This window comes from Callospermophilus lateralis, chromosome 13 (genome assembly GCF_048772815.1).
Source record: "Callospermophilus lateralis isolate mCalLat2 chromosome 13, mCalLat2.hap1, whole genome shotgun sequence".
In the NCBI taxonomy this organism is placed as follows: domain Eukaryota; kingdom Metazoa; phylum Chordata; class Mammalia; order Rodentia; family Sciuridae; genus Callospermophilus; species Callospermophilus lateralis.
The window spans coordinates 83,924,375-83,945,754 of NC_135317.1; the positions used below are offsets into that span (position 1 = coordinate 83,924,375).

General features: G+C 32.2%; 1 protein-coding gene across 1 annotated transcript in view; it reads left to right on the plus strand.

Moving 5' to 3' along the window:
- Zbtb41 (zinc finger and BTB domain containing 41) overlaps positions 1 to 21,380 on the plus strand; it is a 42,203-nt gene that overhangs the window by 14,353 nt on the left and 6,470 nt on the right. Inside the window, exons 6-10 of the mRNA XM_076831741.1 lie at positions 1,565 to 1,694; positions 4,819 to 4,914; positions 6,535 to 6,641; positions 8,227 to 8,332; positions 9,299 to 9,387. Of these exons, the coding sequence (XP_076687856.1) occupies positions 1,565 to 1,694; positions 4,819 to 4,914; positions 6,535 to 6,641; positions 8,227 to 8,332; positions 9,299 to 9,387 (528 nt within the window). The remainder of the gene's footprint in view (positions 1 to 1,564; positions 1,695 to 4,818; positions 4,915 to 6,534; positions 6,642 to 8,226; positions 8,333 to 9,298; positions 9,388 to 21,380) is intronic.

Below are 21,380 nucleotides of genomic sequence, written 5' to 3' on the forward strand. Positions count from 1 at the left end.
CTTTTTCTTTCTTTTTTTCTTTTTTAGTTGTTGATAGACCTTTATTTTATTTATTTATACATGGTGCTGAGAATCGAACTCAGTGCCTCACACATGCCAGGCAAGTGAGCCACAGCTCCAACCCAAAAGGTTATTTTTCTGTCACGTTTCAGCATATATTTAGGAGAGGTATTCCAGTTTACGAAGTAGTAAGGTTTAGCTAACCTGCTAACTAAAGTTCACTGAGAAAAATATCCAAGGGAAGTACATTGTAATAAATGGATAGCCAAACAATTAAATTAATCACTATGTTATAACACTGTGCTCAAACAAATATTTTACATATGGTTAGTTAGTTCATATGATTTTTTTTTGAGAGAGAGAGAGAGAGAATTTTAATATTTATTTATTTTTTTTAGTTCTCAGTGGACACAACATCTTTGTTTGTATGTGGTGCTGAAGATCGAACCCGGGCCACATGCATGCCAGGCGAGCGCGCTACGGCCTGAGCCACATCCCCAGCCCCAGTTCATATGATTTTTAATAAGAGTTGACATTCATTAGGAGAAAAATGTTAACCCATTTTGTCCCAAGATTTCAATTTTATAGGTGTAGGACACCTATAAGAATTTAAACTTATCAACGAATATACCACTTAAGGTAACTTTGAAATAATATTTGAGTAATATGTTCATAGAATTGAAAACTTGGGACTTAAGGGGTAATAGGCGTGGCATGATGTGGAAGTGAAGTACCAGATTTCAAAGTCAATATGCAGCTTTTTTGAGTTGTAACTCTTGTGTTTCTTTTCACATTCTTTTTAAAAATACTTTATTTTAGTTGTAGTTGGACATAATACCTTTATTTTATTTTTATGTAGTGCTGAGGATCGAACCCAGTGCCCTGCATGTGCTAGGTGAGCGCTCTACTGCTGAGCCACAACCCCAGCCCCCGCTTTTCACATTCTTTATCTTCCTTTGAACTTGCCATTGAGTGGAACTTATTCTCTCCAGTTGAATATTTGATAAAATCATGGTGAAATTTGGAATCCAGCAAAGGTCAATATTACTATGGCAAATTTGGGTTTAATTTTGTAGGACTAAATAGAAATGTACCACAACATTTTAAGTCTACTTAGTATCACTAAAAACTTGTTATTAGGAATAGCAATGTATTTCCAAATTGTGAACCCTCCAAAAAAAAAGTTTTTTATCTTTTCAAAGTTTTTTATTACCTACTTTTCACAGATATTTAGTAGGTGGCATTTTCATTTGGTTCAGCTTGATTTCAAATTAGGAACTGGCCATTTTAATTTATTAATACATTAGTTCATTCAGCATTAATTATGTCTATTACTTAACAAACCCTCTACTTGATTCTAGGACTGTGGAAATGATTGTCACTTGCTTTCCAGGAATAACAATCTAAAAAAGAAGAAGAAAAAAACTATGAACCAATAAGTGTAACATATTATAACATATGCACTGATAGTGGTAGGCATAAATGTATAGCACACCTACTAAATTTAACTTAGTATCTCTCTTTGAATGCATACTATTCTTTCTTTTTCTTTCTTTTTTTTAAGGTCCTTTTCCATGTGATATATGTGGACGTCAGTTCAATGACACTGGAAATTTGAAACGCCACATAGAATGTACTCATGGTGGAAAAAGAAAATGGACTTGCTTTATTTGTGGAAAATCAGTACGAGAAAGGTGAAGATTTATCTGTATACACAGACAAATTTTAGCACTTTTATGTAAAAAATAATTATTATGAATTTGGCTTATGAAGTGTAGAGTAACTCAAGACACAAAATACCTGAATACTGCTTTAGTTTAAAATATAAAGAAAAAAGAAGAAATTATATGAAATATTGTAGCTAATGATTTGGAGCTAGGATTTGCAGGTTTAGATGATTGATTTAACTTACATTTCATTTGTTTTTGAAATCCCACTAAAATATATTAAAGGCATTATGTTTGCTTTTTAAAGACACTAAGCTACAAAGAGAAGAGAAAGATAACATGGCAACTCAGGTTTGAAAGCTATATAGCTGGTGAATCACTTGTAACTGACTTAGTACATCTAAGAAAAGACAAATCCCAAAGGACCATGGGAAATGGAAAAAGCCTAGTTTGTCACAGAATCCACACAAGGTATAGGAACTAGCAGTATTGAGTACCACGGGAACTCTAGTGAAGGAGAGACAGATCAAAAGCACTAGAGTAAATACTTTGAAAGTTTTTGAAGTTAGATCATTAGATTCTTTTCCATAGACCCAATGTGCCATTTCTGCTGGGCATCAGCCCTTTTCCCAAAAGAGGATTGCAGGACTAGAATATGCTACAATGTTATATGATTAAATGCCTTGTGAATGTTGAAAGGAGTAACCCCTAGGGATTCTTCTGCTAATATCTTGTCCCTATCACTGAATCATGAGTCAAAGATTATAAGATGTAGAGGAAAACCTTTAACATGGAAAATAGATTACAGCACAAACAGAGGGGGTGGGAAAAGGACTGTAAGGAAACAGATTATGAAGAAAGAAGAAAACTTTTTTTTTTTTTAAGTAAACAATTACTAATTGTTTCCCTAGTTGAAGATTCAGAATCCATTATATAAGGGTAGGATACTGTAGGAAAGGATCACTTAATAAATCTCCTAGAAATTCAAAGCACGATGGTCAGAGTATAGATATCAATTGGAGAGCTAAAGGATAAATAGTGAAGGAAAAAAGGTACAAAAATATAAAAAATAAAGATGAGAACATTAGAGGATAAGGGAAATCTAGCATCTGAATAGGAATTTCAGAAAGAATAGAAATAACTTGGAGGGCTGGAAATTTATTTTTAATAATGCAAGATTATATCCTGAACTGAAGAATATCAATTGCCAGATAGAAATGATTCAGCAGATGCTTAGGTCATTAGATGAAAACATACATCACTGATATTTCAGAGCACCAGAGACAAAGAGAAACTTTTTATATGCTTTTCGTTGGGTAGGGTCACATACATTGAATAGAATTACTTGGACTTTTCTCAACAGCAACACTAGAAGAAAGATGATGTAATAGTACTTTGAAAATTTGGAAAAAAAAATAATCCCAACCTACAGTTCTTAAAAGAAAACATTTGCATCTGAGAATAGAATTTGACACGTTTTCATGGTGTTAAAAAAATAGCTTTTAATGTCCTATTTCTCATGAACTAATACAGAGTGTGTACTACCAAAATGCAAGAATAATCTCACAAAGGGGAAGACAAGGGCTACAGGAAAACAAATTTCTAACATACGAGTCAAGCAAAGGGCATTGACTGAAGGATAGTACATGAAAATACCAAAATGTCAGAGTGACATATGCAATGTGTAGTCCATATTGGTATTAGTGTGGTCTAAGACTTGTTGAGGGTTGTCATTGGTTAGATTACTTGCTAGCATTTTTATCTTTTAACTAGGAGAACAGAATACTAGAGGAGGTCTGGTTTCTTGCCTCTATTCACTCTCTTTAAAACTTCTGTATGCTAATGTTAATTAAGGATATTTAATTTCTTCCACAGAAATGTTATCTTGGGGCTATCCTCAGAATAAAACAACAACAAAAAGGGAATAATTATTTCTGAGGAGGGAGTAAAAAATGAGATTAAGGAGAAGCTTTAAGTCTTAATCTGCACATGTACTTAATGCTATTTTAAACAGTACATATAAATTTTATACACTCTTCAGGATGTGAAAGTTTCATAGTCTAAAGCAGTGAGAAATGTCATTTTCTTAAAACAATAGATGGATATGATGGAGGTATAGTAAAATCATTATAGTACATTATATAAAATCATTTATAGATAGAAAAAATATAGACTATTATTTGGGCATAAATTAATTTTTCTACTAATAGTATTTCTGTAAAAATAAAAAGTAAGTCAAAAGAAAAACAAAGATAATTCTTCTATCTTTTTACTATAACTACTTAGAAGGTAGGGGTCTGATTATTTTGGGGGGGTATTTTCCTCAGTGCTGGAACTGTTACTTGTCAAGTGTTGGTGGTCCTTGTAGAAGTGCACCATCTGCTGGTGGAGCTTGACTTTCATTTCATATTAAGCCTTTTAATGAGACTGAAATTAAAAAACAAACTACTATTGACAGCTAAAAGCCTGCAAGTCTCACTTGCTTTTCATTTCCTTTCCTCTTGTAAATAACATGTCCATGTTTACTTAGCACATTAGTATGTGGGAAAATTCTGAATGTTAGAATTTCAGGGACTGCTGGTTGTGGTTTACTTGGAGCTGTAATGGTTACACACTAGCCCATCCAGGTCAGTGGGACTGGAAGACTTAGAAAGAGCAAAAATTATATCCTTTATATAGGTTCTTTTTATACATCACCACCTGAAAGTCAGTAACACCTGTATTGTTTTCTTTGCCTTGAAACATCTAACAAGTAATGAGCACACATTTGGAAGGAAAAACTGATAAACTGAATTCCTTAAATATTTTCAACCTTCTGTACTAAAATCCACATAAGTTTTACCCAATTCAGTAGTGATAATTGAGCATTTTTTACTTACACTTCTTCAAAGTGTGCTTAAGTTGTACAGTTAAATCTGTAAGCAACCAATAACAAAGAATGCCACAATTAGTGTTTTTAATTTATTTTTAATGAGAAAGACATAACAAGCATATTTGTATACTGCTGTTCAGTAGGGAGTAAAAATATTGTAGGAAAAAGAATTGCTATAATATCTCTGGCTTTGTATACCATTCTATTAATCTTTCTGGAAATTTGTAGTATATACATGGGTATGTAATAAAACTTTAAATTTATGTATTTTTAACACAGAACTACTTTGAAAGAACATTTGAGAATCCATAGTGGAGAAAAGCCTCATCTTTGTAGTATTTGTGGACAAAGTTTTCGTCATGGAAGCTCATACAGGTAAGTAAAGTTATTTTTCCCTATGTGAGGTAAGATACAATTACATCTCCATTTTATTTATTTCTTATAATGTTTTTTGTTGAATATTTCTAAACATATGTAAAATTGTATAAAAAGCTTTCTGTTCTCTACAATTTTTAATATTTATTTGCATTTTAAAGGATTTATAAAGAATATTATTAAATGTTTCCTCATTGCCAAATTTACTAAAGGTTTTACTAAGTTATTATTTTAATATCTATTTATTTTTCCTTGAATGAGAATTTATTTGGAACCTTTTTGTTTCAAATTTGGTGTTGTTTGTTTGTTTGTTTGTTTGTTTTTGCTTATGTTTCTAAGGATCCAATCCAGGGCCTTGAGCATGCTAGGCAAATGCTATATCATTGAGTTACGTTCCCAGCTCTATTTCTTCATTCTTCATTATACAAGAATATCTTTAGTATAAAAACATGGCAAGTTTAAAACTCTAGAATTCTCAATTTTATGAATGAATCTCTGACCACATTTGAAGTTTATGAAAATGTTTTTCTAGATATATAACTGCTTTTTGGAAATGCTTGTATCATTTTAATTTTATGAATAGTTTCTAGAATTTTAGTCATAAGGCTTTAGTGTTTACACTTTCATTTATTATTTTCCTCTTAAATTTAGACAGATTTTTTTCCTTTAGATGCAATCCAGTTAGATTACTGATTTTAGTTATGGTAGAATCAACACTTATTTTGGCAACTTGAATGAGAAAGCTCTTCATTTTACTAGGAGATATATATGTATATGTATATACATACATATATATATATATATATATATATATATATATATATATAAAATATGTATATATATATGTGTATACTGTATATGTGACAAAAGATAAGAGTGTGTGTGTGTGTATATATATATATACACACACATTATATGTATATATAATAGATTGTAGGGATAAAATTAAATATACATTATTATATATACATTATATGTATATATAATAGATTGTAGGGATAAAATTAAATCAATTTTAATAATCGAAACCTTTATAATCTGTGTTTGAATGACTATAAAAGGAGTTCCATTTTCCTCAACTAGTGCAAAGAGTGGTAAAGTATAATTTTCATAATGTTGAGTTTTTTTATAATACAATAAATTCTGAACTATCAATTTATAAGTGGTATCACTTGTCTTCTGGAATAGTACTAATCTTCAGTTATTTGCTGTGTTATTTGCTATTATTATTATCATGTGTTTAGTCACTTGTACAGTTATTCCATTTGTCTGATTGTATTCTTGTAATATTCCTCCTTTCGATGTTTCTGAGACTTGGCCAGTCAGATAACAACCCCAGATATTTGGTAGATTCATGAAATAGATTTAAGATCTAACATGTTGGGAAGAAATATTATCCCAAAGTGGTTTAAGCATGTGCAGATGTTAAAATGCTTTTTTGGAAGTGGTGAATAGAACCCTGGGACCAATGAACAGAAGACTGAGAAAGTCTCTGAAAGTCACAGATAAAAGACAAATAGTACCTGAAGGAGGTTGGGTAGACAGCCCATTTTTCATTATTTATTCATTTTCAAGTATTTGTCATCTGTTTCAGTGGTCTGCACTTTTTTTTCTTTATAGGCTTCACTTACGAGTACATCATGATGACAAAAGATATGAGTGTGATGAATGTGGAAAAACATTTATTCGTCATGACCACCTTACAAAGCACAAAAAAATACATTCAGGTAGGCTATATTTTGTTTTTCTATTTTCAGAATTTTTTAATACCTAAAAAGAACATCATAATACATCATGTTTACATTAGCTGTAGTTTTAATAATTAGGTGTATATTGATTACTCCTTTTTAATGCTGATTCTAAAAACCTTTCTGAAAGAAGCATCTAAAAGAGAAGTAATTTTATGACATTCCCTGAAATTTTAATCATATATTTGGTCACCCTTTGTGACTACAAAGTATAGTTTAAAATTTAATTTTAAACAAATTCTCAAAAAATTTGAATTTGCATATTATGGTGATATGTGGAATTATTGCTATTGTCACATCCCTAACGGAAGAAACTGTGATAATATTTCCCACTTTGATTGTATTTGAGAAATAGTTAGCAAAATTTTGGTGTTTTAAAGGAAAATGATTGTAATTGTTTATGTTATAGTAAATTTTGAAAGCATCTTTGGAAAAGAGTATTTTAATAATCCTGATCAATTTCAGATCTTTATACTGTATTTATAATTTTTACATTCTGGAGATTTCTTTCATATTTTCCTCTTAGATTGATGTTCAGGAAGTTCTAAGAGAGTCAACTATGTGAGCACAATAATGGGAAAGAGCCATCTCTAAGAGCACAGTAGAACAGGTGATTATTCTAATAAGCATAATTTAAAATATAAAGTATATAACAAATAATAGTTATTTTCTTAAATCATATTAGTGAGGCAGATTGCAGTTATTTTCAATTTCTTGTAATTTTTAGTTTTTTATAGTTTTTTACTATTGGGGATTGAACCAGGGCACTTGACCACAGAGCTGCATCCCCAGCCCTTTTTTGTATTTTTATTTATAAACAGGTTCTTGCTGAGTTGCTTAGTGCCTTGCTTTTGCTAAGGCTGGCTTTGAACTCAAGAGCCTCCTGCCTCATCTTCCCTAGCCACTGGATTACAGATGTGCGCTACCTCACCCAACTGAGATAGTGATTTTTAAAGACCAAGTATTTGTAGCTAAATGTAAAAATAGGAAATCACCTAGGATTTTTCATTACATTTGCATTTTGACTCATTGCAAAAGTAAGAAATCCCATAGATGAAAATCTTTCAAAAGCAAAGTACAAAGATCTGAAAATGTTCAGGTCCTTTTTATAAATAGTAAAACAGCCTCTTTTCAATGTAATGTATGTTCATTTGAGGTGTTCACATCTAGACATATATATATATATATATATGTATATATATATATATATATATATACACATATATATATATATAAACAACTAAAAAATATCCTGGGTTTTAAAGTAATTTCATTTATTTTGCTCTTTTACATTGAAAGGTAAGATTTGAAATCTACAGCAGAAGGCTATTAATTTCTTTTCCAAGTGGATAAAGGATTTACATTCGTGAAATTAAATATAGATTCCCTTAGGAAAGATGTTTAAGAAAGGAATATAAAGGAAATAGCCCAGAATAATAGGTGGTTTTACTTTCTTGGTTTATTTCCTAACATGTGATCTTATTGTTTGGTCATTTATTTATTGGGGGGGGGGGGACAAACTGAAATGTATACTATAATCAAAGTATTTGGAACCTATTTTTAGGTGAAAAGGCTCATCAGTGTGAAGAATGTGGAAAATGTTTTGGTCGTAGGGATCATCTCACTGTTCATTACAAAAGTGTGCACCTTGGTGAGAAAGTGTGGCAAAAGTGAGTGAAAAAGTAAAATTTTTCATAATTACTACATAGGCTGAGTCTTGATTGAGGAAGAGTTAGAGCTTTTTGTTTAATTAGGGATAGGTTAATCAGCTGTTTTTTTTTTTCTAGTTTATCGTAGCTTCTTTATAGATCTTAAAAAATTGAGCAAGGCATATTTTTTCCTACTTATTTTCACTGAATTGAAGGAGTAAGAGGGGGTAGACATAGACTTTGACTTAAATAATACTCTTTTGCAAATATCTTAGTCCTCACAATTAAATTTTACATTTGAGATTATTTAACTCAAAAATACTCTTAGGCACTATAGTATGCTGCTCACTAAGTTAACTTTTGGATAATTTATAGTTTTATGTCTATGATAAAAATGAGGGGCAAGTATTTCATTCCTTGAAATTTATTTGATTTATAAGTGCAAATATCAAATATTTATTAAGAAGTGAAATGATGAGAGCATTGTCAACTTTTTGATGAATGTGAATTTTGAGATTGCTGCAGTTTCTAATCAGCCTCAGTATTTGTTTCTTTAATGTTTTAATTTATATAAAGTGAAATTTTCTCTTTTTAGAGAATAGTTCTGTAAGTCATATAATCACTACCATCAGAATACAGACTATTTCCATAACCTCAGAATTTATACCCTTTGTACTCAGTTGCTCTTCCCTTTAGCCCACTATTGATCTGTTTTTGTCCTATTAATTTTTTCTTGTATATTTAAATAGCTGATATTAAAAAGTGATTTAAAATAGTTGAAAATCTGAAGGCTTCTTTTTATGGATTTTTGAATATAACTGGAGGAATAAGAACCAGCAACAAGCTCCATACTTAAAAGTATCCATGTTTCTGTAGAGTTCTATGCTTTATTCATTTGATAATTATATGTACAGTTATAAAATTAAAACTTATTTTCATTATTATTAAAAATTACATTGAAAAATGCAAACATTTTTATTTTCTTAGATATAAAGCAACTTTTCATCAATGTGATGTTTGTAAGAAAATTTTTAAAGGAAAATCAAGTCTGGAAATGCATTTTCGGACACATTCAGGTAAGACTTAATGGGTACTTCATATATACTTTGGTGAGGTTATTCCAGGAGTAAAATATGCCTTTATTTGTTCTTGGTTAAATCATTTTCCTCATTAAGATGTCTACTCATTATATTGGAGTTTATGTGAATAAGCAATATTGTGGTCTTCTAGTCTGTATTCTAAAAGCTTCAGTACTTTTGAATATCATTATTTAGAATTTGGAAAATTATTCTCCTATGTGGCTTATTCTCATCCATACATGTTTTGCTTATGTAATCCTCAGAGTAGTGATTATATATTTACTTCAACAGTTGTCTTGTTGAAACAGTAATACATTAGTTAAAATTGGCATAAACTGATAGAAATCTGGGATTGGATTTTAGCCTTGGTTCATATTTTTAAGTTCAAGGTAAATTGTCTTTATAAGATCTTTGTGCTGTGTGTAGCATATAAAGTGTACAAATCTTAATGGACAGATCAATGCGTTTTTATAATTAACATGTCAATGTAGCCACCCCTCAGATCAACATGTAGAATACTGCCAGGACCCCAGAGGCATCTTCCCTGTCCCCTCCTTGCAGAGATAATGACTATGTTGACTTATATCAATAAAAATCAGTTGTGTCTGTTTGACCCTCATATAAATGGAATTACATAATAAGAACATTTTTTTTTTCAAGATCTGGCTTTCACTCAAAAGTATGTCTGTGGGATACTTTTATGAGAGGTTTATTTTTATTCTCATATTAATATACCCTACTTTATTTTGTCCATTCTACTGTGAAGGAAGCATTGCTTAGATCTTTGAATAGTCTTGTCCATATTTTTGCATAAACATGCAAAAAATTAATTATTCTGGTATTATACCTGACCCTGCAATTCCTGGCAACAAGGATAGACATTACTAAACAGGTTTTTAAGACAGTTGTGTCCATTTGTACTACCACTAGCAGTGTAAGAATTCTAGTTGCTCCACATTTTCACCAACGTTTCATATTTTGTGTTAGTTCACCTGATGGATATGTAGTACTATTTGAAAGTAGCCTTTATTTGCATTTTTGTGATGAGTAGTGATATTCAAACTTCCCCATATTTTATATACTTGCTGGCCATTTGGGCATCCACTATTATAATTAATTCTTCTCATTTTCTTAAATCTTTTTTTAAATTCATTTGTAAGAGTTCTTTCTATATTAGTTGTATTAGCCCGTTGCTGATTGTATATATTGTAGATATCTTATTCTACTCTATGACTTATCTTTTCACTTTAGTAATGGTATCTTTCTTTTTTTTTGAAAAAAAAAAAAAGAAAGATATCTCACAGACATACTTTTGAGTGAAAGCCAGATCTTTTTTTTTTTTTGAAAAAAAATTTTTTTTTCAGTTGTCTGTAGACTTTTATTTTTTTTATTTATTTTTATTGGTGCTGAAGTTCGAACCCAATGCCTCATACCTGCCAAGCAACCACTCTACCACTGAGCTACAAACCCATCCCTGGTAATGGTATTTTTCAATGAACAAAGATTCTGAATTTTAAAGACATCATGTATCTTTTCAGAATTTTTTATATTTATGTTCTTTTCTATTTAAAGAAACTTTTTTTTATAATATGACTTATTTTATTTATTTTTTAAATTATATATGACAGTGGAATGCATTACAATTCTTATTACACATATAGAGCACAATTTTTCATATTTCTGGTTGTATACAAAGTGTATTCACACCAATTTGTGTCTTTATACATGTACTTTTTAAAAAAATTTTTTTAATTTTTATTTTTCCCTTAGTTGTTGATAGATCTTTATTTTATTTATTTATATATAGTGCTGAGAATCGAACCCAGTGCCTCACACATACAAGGCAAGTGTGCTACCACTGAGCCATAGTCCCAGCCCTATACTTATACTTTTGATAATAATGATCATCACATTCCACCATCATTTATAACCCCGTACACCTTCTCTTCCCCTCCAACCCCTCTCCCTATCTAGAGTTCGTCCGTTCCTCCCATGCTCCCTCTCCCTATCCCACTATGAATCAACCTCCTTATAGCAAAGAAAACATCAGCTTTTGCTTTTGGAGATTGGCCAACTTCACTTAGCATTATCTTCTTTAACCTAAACCATTTACCTGCAAATGCCATGATTTTATTCTCTTTTATTGCTAAGTAATATTCTATCATGTATATATGCCACATTTTTTTTATCCATTAATCTATTGAAGGGCATCTAGGTTTGTTCCATAGTTTAGCTATTGTGAATTATGCTGCTATAAACATTGATGTGACTGTGTCCCTGTAGTATGCTGTTTTTAAGTTCTTTGGTACAGACTGAGGAGAGGGATAGCTGGGTTAAATGGTGGTTCCATTCTTAATTTTCCAAGAAATCTCTGTACTGCTTTCCATATTGGCTGCACCAATTTGCAGTCCCACCAGGAGTGTATGAATGTACCTTTTTCTCCACATCCTAGCCAACACTTATTGGTGTTTGTTTTCATAAAAGCTACCATTCTGACTGGAGTGAGATGAAATCTTAGAGTGGTTTTGACTTGCATTTCTCTAGTTGCTAGTGATGATGAACATTTTTTTCATATATTTGTTGGTTGATTGTATATCATCTTCTGAGGAAGTGTCTCTTCAGGTCCTTGGCCCATTTATTATTGGGTTATTTGTTGTTTTTTTTTTTTTTTTGGTAGTTAGCTTTTTGAGTTCTTTATATACCTAGAGATTAGTGCTCTATCTGATGCATGAAGGGTAAAGATTTGCTACCAAGATGTAGGCTCTCTATTCACCTCACAGATTGTTTCTTTTGCTGAGAAGAAACTTTTTAGTTTGAGTCCACCCCATTTATTGATTCTAGATTTTAATTCTTGTGCCATAGGAGTCTTATTAAAGAAGTTGGGACCTAAGCTCACATGATGGAGATTAGGGCCTACTTTTTCTTCTTTTAGACACAGGGTCTCTGGTTTTATTCCTAAGTCCTTGATCCATTTTGAGTTGAGTTTCATGCATGGTAAGAGATAGGGGTTTAATTTCATTTTGTTGCATATGGATTTCCAGTTTTCCCAGCACCATTTGTTGAAGAGGCTACCTTTTCTCCAGTGCATATTTTTGGCAACTTTGTCTAATATAAGATAATTGTACTTTTGTGGGTTAGTCTCTATGTTCTGTACCATTGGTCTACCAGTTTGTTTTGGTGCCAATACCATGTTGTTTTTGTTACTATTGCTCTGTAGTATAGTTTAAGGTCTGGTATAGTGATGCCACCTGCTTCACTCTTCTTGCTAAGGATTGCTTTAGCTATTCTGGATCTCTTATTTTTCCAGATGAATTTCATGATTGCTTTTTTTATTTCTATGAGGAATGTCATTGGGATTTTGATCGGAATTGCATTTAATCTGTATATTGCTTTTTGAAGTATGGTCATTTTGATAATATTAATTTTGCCTATCCAAGAGCAAGGTAGATCTTTCCATATTCTAAGGTCTTCTTTGACTTCTTTCTTTAGGGTTCTATAGTTTTCATTGTATAGATCTTTTATCTCTTTCATTAAGTTGATTCCCAAGTATTTTATTCTTTTTGAGGCTATTGTAAATTGGGTAGTTTTCTACATTTCCATTTCTAAGGATTTATCACTGATATACAGAAATGCCTTTGATTTATGGGGTTTGATTTTATATCCTGCTACTTTGCTGAATTCATTTACTAGTTCTAGAAGTTTTCTGGTGGAACTTTTAGGGTCTTCTAGTTATAGAATCATATCATCAGCAAATAGTGGCAATTTGAGTACTTTTCCTATGTGTTATCTCTTTAATTTCTTTCACCTAGTTGCTCTTGGCCAGTGTTTCAAGAACTATGTTAAATAGAAATGGTGAAAGAGGGCATCCCTGTGTTGTTCCAGTTTTTAGAGGGAATGCCTTCAATTTTTCTCCATTTCAAATGATATTGGCCTGGGGTTTAGCAAAGATAACCTTTATGATGTTGAGATATGTTCCTGTTATCCCTAATTTTTCTAGTGTTTTGAACATAAAGGGGTACTGTATTTCATCAAATGCTTTTTCTGCATCTTTTGAGATGATCTTATAATTCTTTTCTTTAAGTCTATTGATGTGATGAATTAAATTTATTGATTTCCATATGTTGAACCAACCTTGCATTCCTGGGATGAATCTCACTTGATTGTGGTGCATGATCTTTTTGATATGTTTTTATATTCGATTTGCCAGAATTTTATTGAGAATTTTTACATCTATGTTCATTAGAGATATTGATCTGAAGTTTTCTTTCTTTGATGTGTCTTTGCCTGGTTTTGGAATCAAGGTGATATTTGCCTCATAGAATGAGTTTGGAAGTGCTCTCTCTTTTTCTATTTCCTGAAATAAATTGAAGAGTATTGGTATTAGTTCTTCTTTAAAGATCTTGTAGAACTCGGCTGTGTATCCATCCAGCCCTGGGTTTTTCTTGGTTTTTTAGACTTTTGATGGCATCTGCTATTTTGTCACTTGAAATTGATTATCCTGATTCAATTTAGGCAAATTATATGACTCTAGAAATTTGTAGATGCCTTCGATATTTTCTATTTTATTGGAGTACAAGTTTTCAAAATAATTTCTAATTATCTTCTGTATTTCTGTATTGTCTGTTGTGATATTTTCTTTTTCATCACGTATGTTAGTGATTTAGTTTTCTCCTTCTCTTTGTTAGCATGGCTGAGGGTCTATCAATTTTATTTATTTTTTCGAAGAACCAACTTTTTGTTCTGTCAATTTTTTCAGTCATTTCTTTTGTTTCAGTTTCATTGATTTCAACTCTGATTTTAATTATTTCCTGTCTTTTGCTGCTTTTGGTGTTGATTTGTTCTTTTTTTCTTAGGGCTTTGAGATGTAATGTTAAGTCATTTATTCATTGACTTTTTCTTCTTTTAAAAAGAGGAATGAACTCCATGCAATGAACTTTTCTCTTAGAACTGCTTTCATCATGTCCCAGAGATTTCAATATGTTGTATCTGTATTGTCATTCACCTCTAAATTTTTTTTTAATCTCCTCCTTGATGTCTTCTGCAACCCATTGTTCATTCAGTAGCATATTATTTAGTCTCCAGGTGTTGGAGTGGCTTTTATTTCTTATTTTATCATTGATTTCTAATTTCATTCCATTATGATCTGATAGAATGCAGGGTAGTATCTCTACTTTTTTATATTTGCTAAGAGTTGCTTTGTGGCATAGTATGTGATCTATTTTAGAGAAGGATCCATGTGCTGCTGAGAAGAAAGTGTATTCACTCGTTTGAAGAATGAAATATTCTATATATGTCAGTTAAATCTAAGTTATTGGTTGTATTATTGAGTTCTGTAGTTTCTTTGTTCAGCTTTTGTTTGGAAGATTTATCTAATGATGAAAGAGGTGTGTTAAAGTCACCAAAATTATTGTGTTGTGGTCTATTTGACTCTTGAACTTGAGAAGAATTTGTTTGATGAATGTAGATGCTCCATTGTTTGGGGCATATATATTTATAATTGTTAAGTCTTGTTGGTGTATGGTTCCCTTGAGCAGTATGTAGTGTCCTTCTTTATCCTTTTTGATTGACTTTAGTTTGAAGTCTACTTTATTTGATATGAGGATGGAAATCCCTGCTTGCTTCTCCAGTCCATGTGAGTTGTATGATTTTTCCCAACCCTTCACCTTCAGTCTGTGGATGTCTTTTTCTATGAGATGAATCTCTTGGAGCTAGCATATTGTTGTTTTTTGTTTGTTTGTTTGTTTGTTTTTTTGTTTTGTTTTGTTTTTAATCCAATCTGCTCGTCTATGTCTTTTGATTGGTGAGTTTAGGCCATTAACATTCAGTATTATTGAGACATGATTTGTATTCCCAGCCATTTTTATTTGTTTTTGTCATTTAAGTTTACTAGGTTTCTCTTGTGATTAGATTTTCCTTTAGTGTCCTTCCCTCTGCTGATTTTCATCATTGTTTTTCATTTCCTCTTCTTGGAATATTTTGCTGAGGATGTTCTAGAGTACAGGCTTTCTAGTTGTAAATTCTTTTAACTTTTGTTTATCACAGAAGGTTTTTATTTCATCATCAAATCTAAAGCTTAGTTTTGCTGGATATAAGATTCTTGGTTGGCATTCATTTTCTTTCAGAGCTTGGTATATGTTGTTCCATGATCTCCTGGCTTTGAGGGTCTGGGTTGAAAAATCTGCTGAGATATGAATTGGTCTCCCCCTATACGTGATCTGATTCCTCTCTCTTACAGCTTTTAAGATTCTATCCTTATTCTGTATGCTAGGCATTTTCATTATAATGTGCCTTGGTGTAGATCTGTTTTAATTTTGTACATTTGGTGTCCTGTAAGCCTCTTGTATTTGGTTTTCCAGTTCATTCTTCATGCTTGGGAAATTTTCTGATATTATCTCATTGAAGAGATTGTGCGTTCCTTTGATTTGAAACTCTGTGCTTTCCTCTATCCCAGTAACTCTGAGTTTTGTTTTTTTGATGCTATCCCATAATTCTTAGATATTCTGATCAACTTTATTTTCCAGGTTATATACTTTGTCTTCATTATCTGACATTCTTTTTTCCAAGTGATGTAGTCTATTGTTTATGCTTTCTATTGAGTTTTTTTATTTGATTTATTGTATCCTTCATTTTAAGGATTTCTGACTGGTTTTCTTTCAGAGTCTCTCTCTTTGGAAGTAATCTTTTGCTACCTGTATTTGCTCTCTTATTCATTGTTTGAGTAATCAATTTTTGCCTATATTTGCTCATTTAGGTCATTCTTTAGTTCACAGATCATTTTAATTATGAACCTTCTGAACTCCTTCTCTGACATTTCATCAACTTTCCTGTCCATGGGTTCTGTTTATTATAGTGTCCTGGTTTGTTTGGGGCACTTTCCTTCCCTGTTTTTTCATGTTGTCTATGTGTCTTCCTTTCTTGCAGTGTGGATCTGAGATATTACACTTTCTTTCCTATATTCTTATAGTACCCATGCAGATTGTCTGTACCTCACTTGATGTTGGGCTTCTAGACCCTGTTGGTGTCCCTCATTGAATGCTACTGCATCCTGGATCTGGGTCCTGTGCAAGCTGGTGTGGGTGGATCTGGGCCATGGGTTCTGTTTATTATAGTGTCCTGGTTTGTTTGGGGCACTTTCCTTCCCTGTTTTTTCATGTTGTCTATGTGTCTTCCTTTCTTGCAGTGTGGATCTGAGATATTACACTTTCTTTCCTATATTCTTATAGTACCCATGCAGATTGTCTGTACCTCACTTGATGTTGGGCTTCTAGACCCTGTTGGTGTCCCTCATTGAATGCTACTGCATCCTGGATCTGGGTCCTGTGCAAGCTGGTGTGGGTGGATCTGGGCCTCTAGGCTTGACCTTACGTTTCTGGAATAAACACAGATTGATTCACGTTCTATTAAGAGTAATAGAATTAATGATATATTACCCTGTTCCTCCATCATGTTGTATTCAAGATATAACATCCTGTTCCTGATGTATTACCCTGTGTAGCTGAATTCAGTTTGTTTACTTGCTTTTATTTCTCTCCTCCTTTCTTTTTCTTTTCTTTTCTTTTTTTCTTTCTCCCTTTTTCTCTATGTTCATGAGACATACTACCTATATTTTTTTCCTTGTAACGTCCCTGTCAGGCTTTGTTATAATGAGACTGGTTAAAAAAATGACATGGGAAATAATACATCTTTTTGAAGTACGTAGAGGAGTTTGTGTAAAATTGGCATCATACTCTCAATATTTGGAAGAATTCACTGGTAAATCCCTCTGAGTTTATTTATTTTATTTAGAGAAAGGTTTTAATTTTTTGCAATGTTGGGGATCAAATCCAAGGTCCTCTGTGTGCTAGTCAAACACTTTACCACTGAGCTATGTCCCCAGTCTAATTAAAGATTCTTTAATAGTTATAGAGCTGTCAGATACTCAGTGTCTCTTTTGACTTTAAGATATTTGTATAATCTAAAATACCAAATCTTTTGGAAGAATTCAGGGTATTTTATTTATCTCTTTAATGATTATAGGATCTTTGGTTATAACCGTTTTTCATTCCCATTATTGGTAATGTATTTTTTTTTACTCTGTCTTTTAAAGCTCTACATAATGAATTGATTCATTGCATTCTTCAAGTTTTGTATTTCATATTTTCACTATAATGCCATTAAAATATTTTCTAATATTTATTCTGATTTTTTTCTCTTTAGATTTGATCATATATTTTTCCTTTACTGTCCATTCCTTCTTGCATTATCTTTGTGCATCTATAATTATTTTCCTTCTGCATGAGAAACACCATATTCTCTTAGCTTTTATTTAACTAAAATGTTTTTATTTTTACCTTAAGGAGGACAGTTTTTCTGGCTATAAAGTGACATTAGCATTTATTTTCTTATAGCACTTTAAATATGTCATCTCTCTTCTTCAAGCTTCTTTGACTTTTTTGAAATTTTTACTGTTATTTTTATTGTTGATCACTTGAAAGAAATGTTTCCCAGTTGGTTTTGCTTTTACAGATTCTTCTTTATCTTTGGTTTTCAATAGTTTTGCTCTTGTATTAGCTTTTTTTGTTGATGTGACCAAAAGACCTGATGAGAACAATTAGAGGAAGCACAGTTTATTTGACTCAAACTTTTAAATTTCTCAGTCCATAGATGACCAACTCTATAGCACTGGGCTTGAGATGAGGCAGAACATTGTGGTGGAAGAGTAGGACAGTGGAAGGCAGCTCAGAACATGGCAACAAGGAAGCAGAGGGATCTCTGTTCACCAGAGACAAAATATATACCCAAAGGCATGCCTCCAGTGACTTACCTCCTTCAGCCACACCCTCCCTGCCATTCATGTGGATAAATGTACTGATTAGGTTAAGGCTCTCATAACCCAATTCTTGTACTTTATTGCTTTGTCTCACACGTGAACTTTTTGGGAAAACCTTGTGTCTAAACCATAACAACTGTAGAATGACTTCATGTGTTTTTTGTTGTAGTTTGTTGCTTATATTTTGTGAAGCTTGTGGAACTTACTGCATCTACAACTGATGTCTCTTTTTTTTAGGAAGATTCTCAGTCACATTCTCTTTAAATATAGCTTTATTATATACTCTGGGAATTCAAGTATTCATATGTTAGACCATTTCACTTTGTCATATATCATTGTCATGCTATTTTTTTATCCTATATCTCTTTATATGTTTATCTGAATATTTTCTATTGATACAGCTTTCATGGTAGTAATCATTTCTTCTATGGCATCCAATTTGCTGTTAAATCTACTTATCAAATTGTTATTTTCAATTGTTTAATTTTTTCTAACTTTCCTTTCTACACATTCCAATTCCTTGGTGAAACTTTCTTTTTTGTATCTTCATGAACATATTAACCATATTGATTTTGATGTCTTAGCCTTATAAATATAGCTCTTTGAAATTTTTGGTAAATCTGTCACCATGTTTTCTTCTCTTGCTATTTGATCACCTGTTCCTGTTTCTGGCATGCCTGGTAATTTTGTATTGAACTTTGGATTTTGTAATTAAAAATTATAGACGCTCTTGAAGATGTATTTTTTCACAGATTTAATATTCTTCTCACCAGCAGATGGAGCATGAAATGACCTTGCTTTATTTCTTTTTTTATTTCTGGTCTGTCTTCTAGTTCATCATATTTTGGGGTCTTTACTGAAGGAATGGTATCTTTTCTCACTTTGAAGAGTCCTGAATTCTAATCTCTCTCCTCAGCACCCCTTGGGACTGCTGAAGAAACTCAGTCCTTTAGCCCCTCAGCCCCTGGTCTCCAGCTGTCTCACTCAGGAAATGTTCATCTTTGGAATTGGCAGATATTTTGGTTCATTTTTCCATTCTTCTTCTTCTTCCTCCCTGCCCTGCCCAGGTTTCTGACCCCTCAAGTCCTTGATAGTCCAAAGCTCCAACTTTTGTCTTCTTATTCCAGTAAGATTTCCTCAAGCCCTGGGCTGCAATTTGGCTTCATTTTCCCATAAACTGAATCTGAAAGTGCATGAAGAGAGAAGAAAGCACCTCCATACTTCCTGTGTCTCTAGAACCTTGGGCCCATGGGTTCTGGCTGACTTGGTTGTGCTTCATTCAGTACCTTTAAAGAGTAGGCTTTTTGTGCTATGTTTTGATTTGTTTTGTTTTTTGAGCTTTTATCTTCCCCTCACTCCAGCAAGAAACATGGTATGATATAAACTATCAAGTCTGAAATAAATGCCCCTCATTACATTTTAAGTACTAAATTTTAATCTAAAGATAGTTGTTCCTGTGGGTGGCATTTTTAAATTCTAAAGGCTCATAGGTTGTTGGAATTATAACTGAGAAGTAGTTGGCGTTTATTTGAGTATTGTTTTATTTTTTCTGGTGTGAATAGATTCCTTTCTATAGGTCCTGAAAAGTACCTTCTTTGGTTGCTTATGTGTCTCATTTATGTTCCTCAAATGCATAAAACTTGGTTTAATTGCTGTTAAATAGATAATTTTACTCTAGAAAATCTCACTATAAAAATATTTTTTTATTCTATATTTCTCCTTTCATCAAGTTCATGTACTTACTTTTTGGCTTTTGCTACTTGTGTATCTTCATACAACCCAGATATATTTCATACATTCCATAATGTCAACGTTTCCTTTATGGATTTTGTCTTTTTATAAGCCCAAATTTATTTATTTTTCTATTGAAAATGGCATCTGTTTAAAATGATAATAGATATCTCAAAGGATATGCCTATCAGGTTCCAGTTTTCTAAAAGTATTGTTGTACACTAGAACTAATTGGCTCTTTAAGTTAAAGAAAAGAAGGAAGGAAGAAAGAAAATCTTTGTATTTATAAAAGCATTTTCATGAAGACAGTCATAGAAGCCATTATGCCTAGTAATATGCCAAAGGAAAACACTTAAAACTCATGTTTTTATCTTTAAAAATCAAATCTATGCTTTTTGGTGGTGTGTGTTATGCTGCTGTATTAGTGTTTTTATTTTCAAGGACAATCATAGAATGCTCCTTGCATGTCATATATTGATGTCAGGGATTTATAGAAAGAACTTATAATTCTTACATCTTAACAGTATAAGCTTTTTTTTTCTTTCTTGCTCTCAAAGCACTATGAATTTTGTCATTGTCTCTAATTCTAGGCATTCAACTGTAAAATCAAATGTCAGAGACAGTACATCCTATATATAGTTAAAAAGTACTTCCTTTTCAGAAATGTTACTTCTTTATATAGTGTATTACTTCATGTCTCACTTTCGTTCTAGTAACATTGGTAATGCTGTTAGTCTAGAACCAAGTAGAAATGTAATGGTAGCAGGTTCCCAGCATCCCCATCTGTATAAATTTTGTCAGTGGTTTGTCAGTGTTGTAATGGACTGCAAAATATTAAACAATAACACCTAAGAAGTAATCATTTGAAATAGTTTCTCAGCTCCAAGATAGTTCTCTCTTTAATTTTCTACAAGAATAGATTATGTTTTAAATGGAGAGCTGAAGGAGATAAGGATAAAAAACCCGTATAACGGCTGGGATTGTGGCTCAGCGGTAGAATGCATGCAAGGCCCTGGGTTTGATCCTCAGCACCACATAAAAATAAATAAACAAAATAAAGGTATTGTGTCCAACTACTTCTAAATATATAGCTCCCGTGTAACAGTAGATATGTAATCTCATTTGTAATAGTAGATATGTAATCTCATTTGCCTTTGTATATTGCAATATTAGCATGCCTGTATTTATTTTCTATTGATGGTGTAATAAATTACCACAAATTTAGCAGCCTAAACAATATGTATTTATGAACTTGTAGTTCATTGGGCTAAGATCTAGGTGTTGATAAGGTTGTATTTTTTTCTGAGGCCTCTTAGGAAAAATGTATTTATCAATTCCTGAGGTTCTTGGCAAAATAGAATTCTTGGAGTTACAGGGCTAGGACCAAAGTTCTAATTTTCTTGGTGGTGACAAGCTAAGAGCCTTTTACAACTTTTAGTGTCCTGGGTCC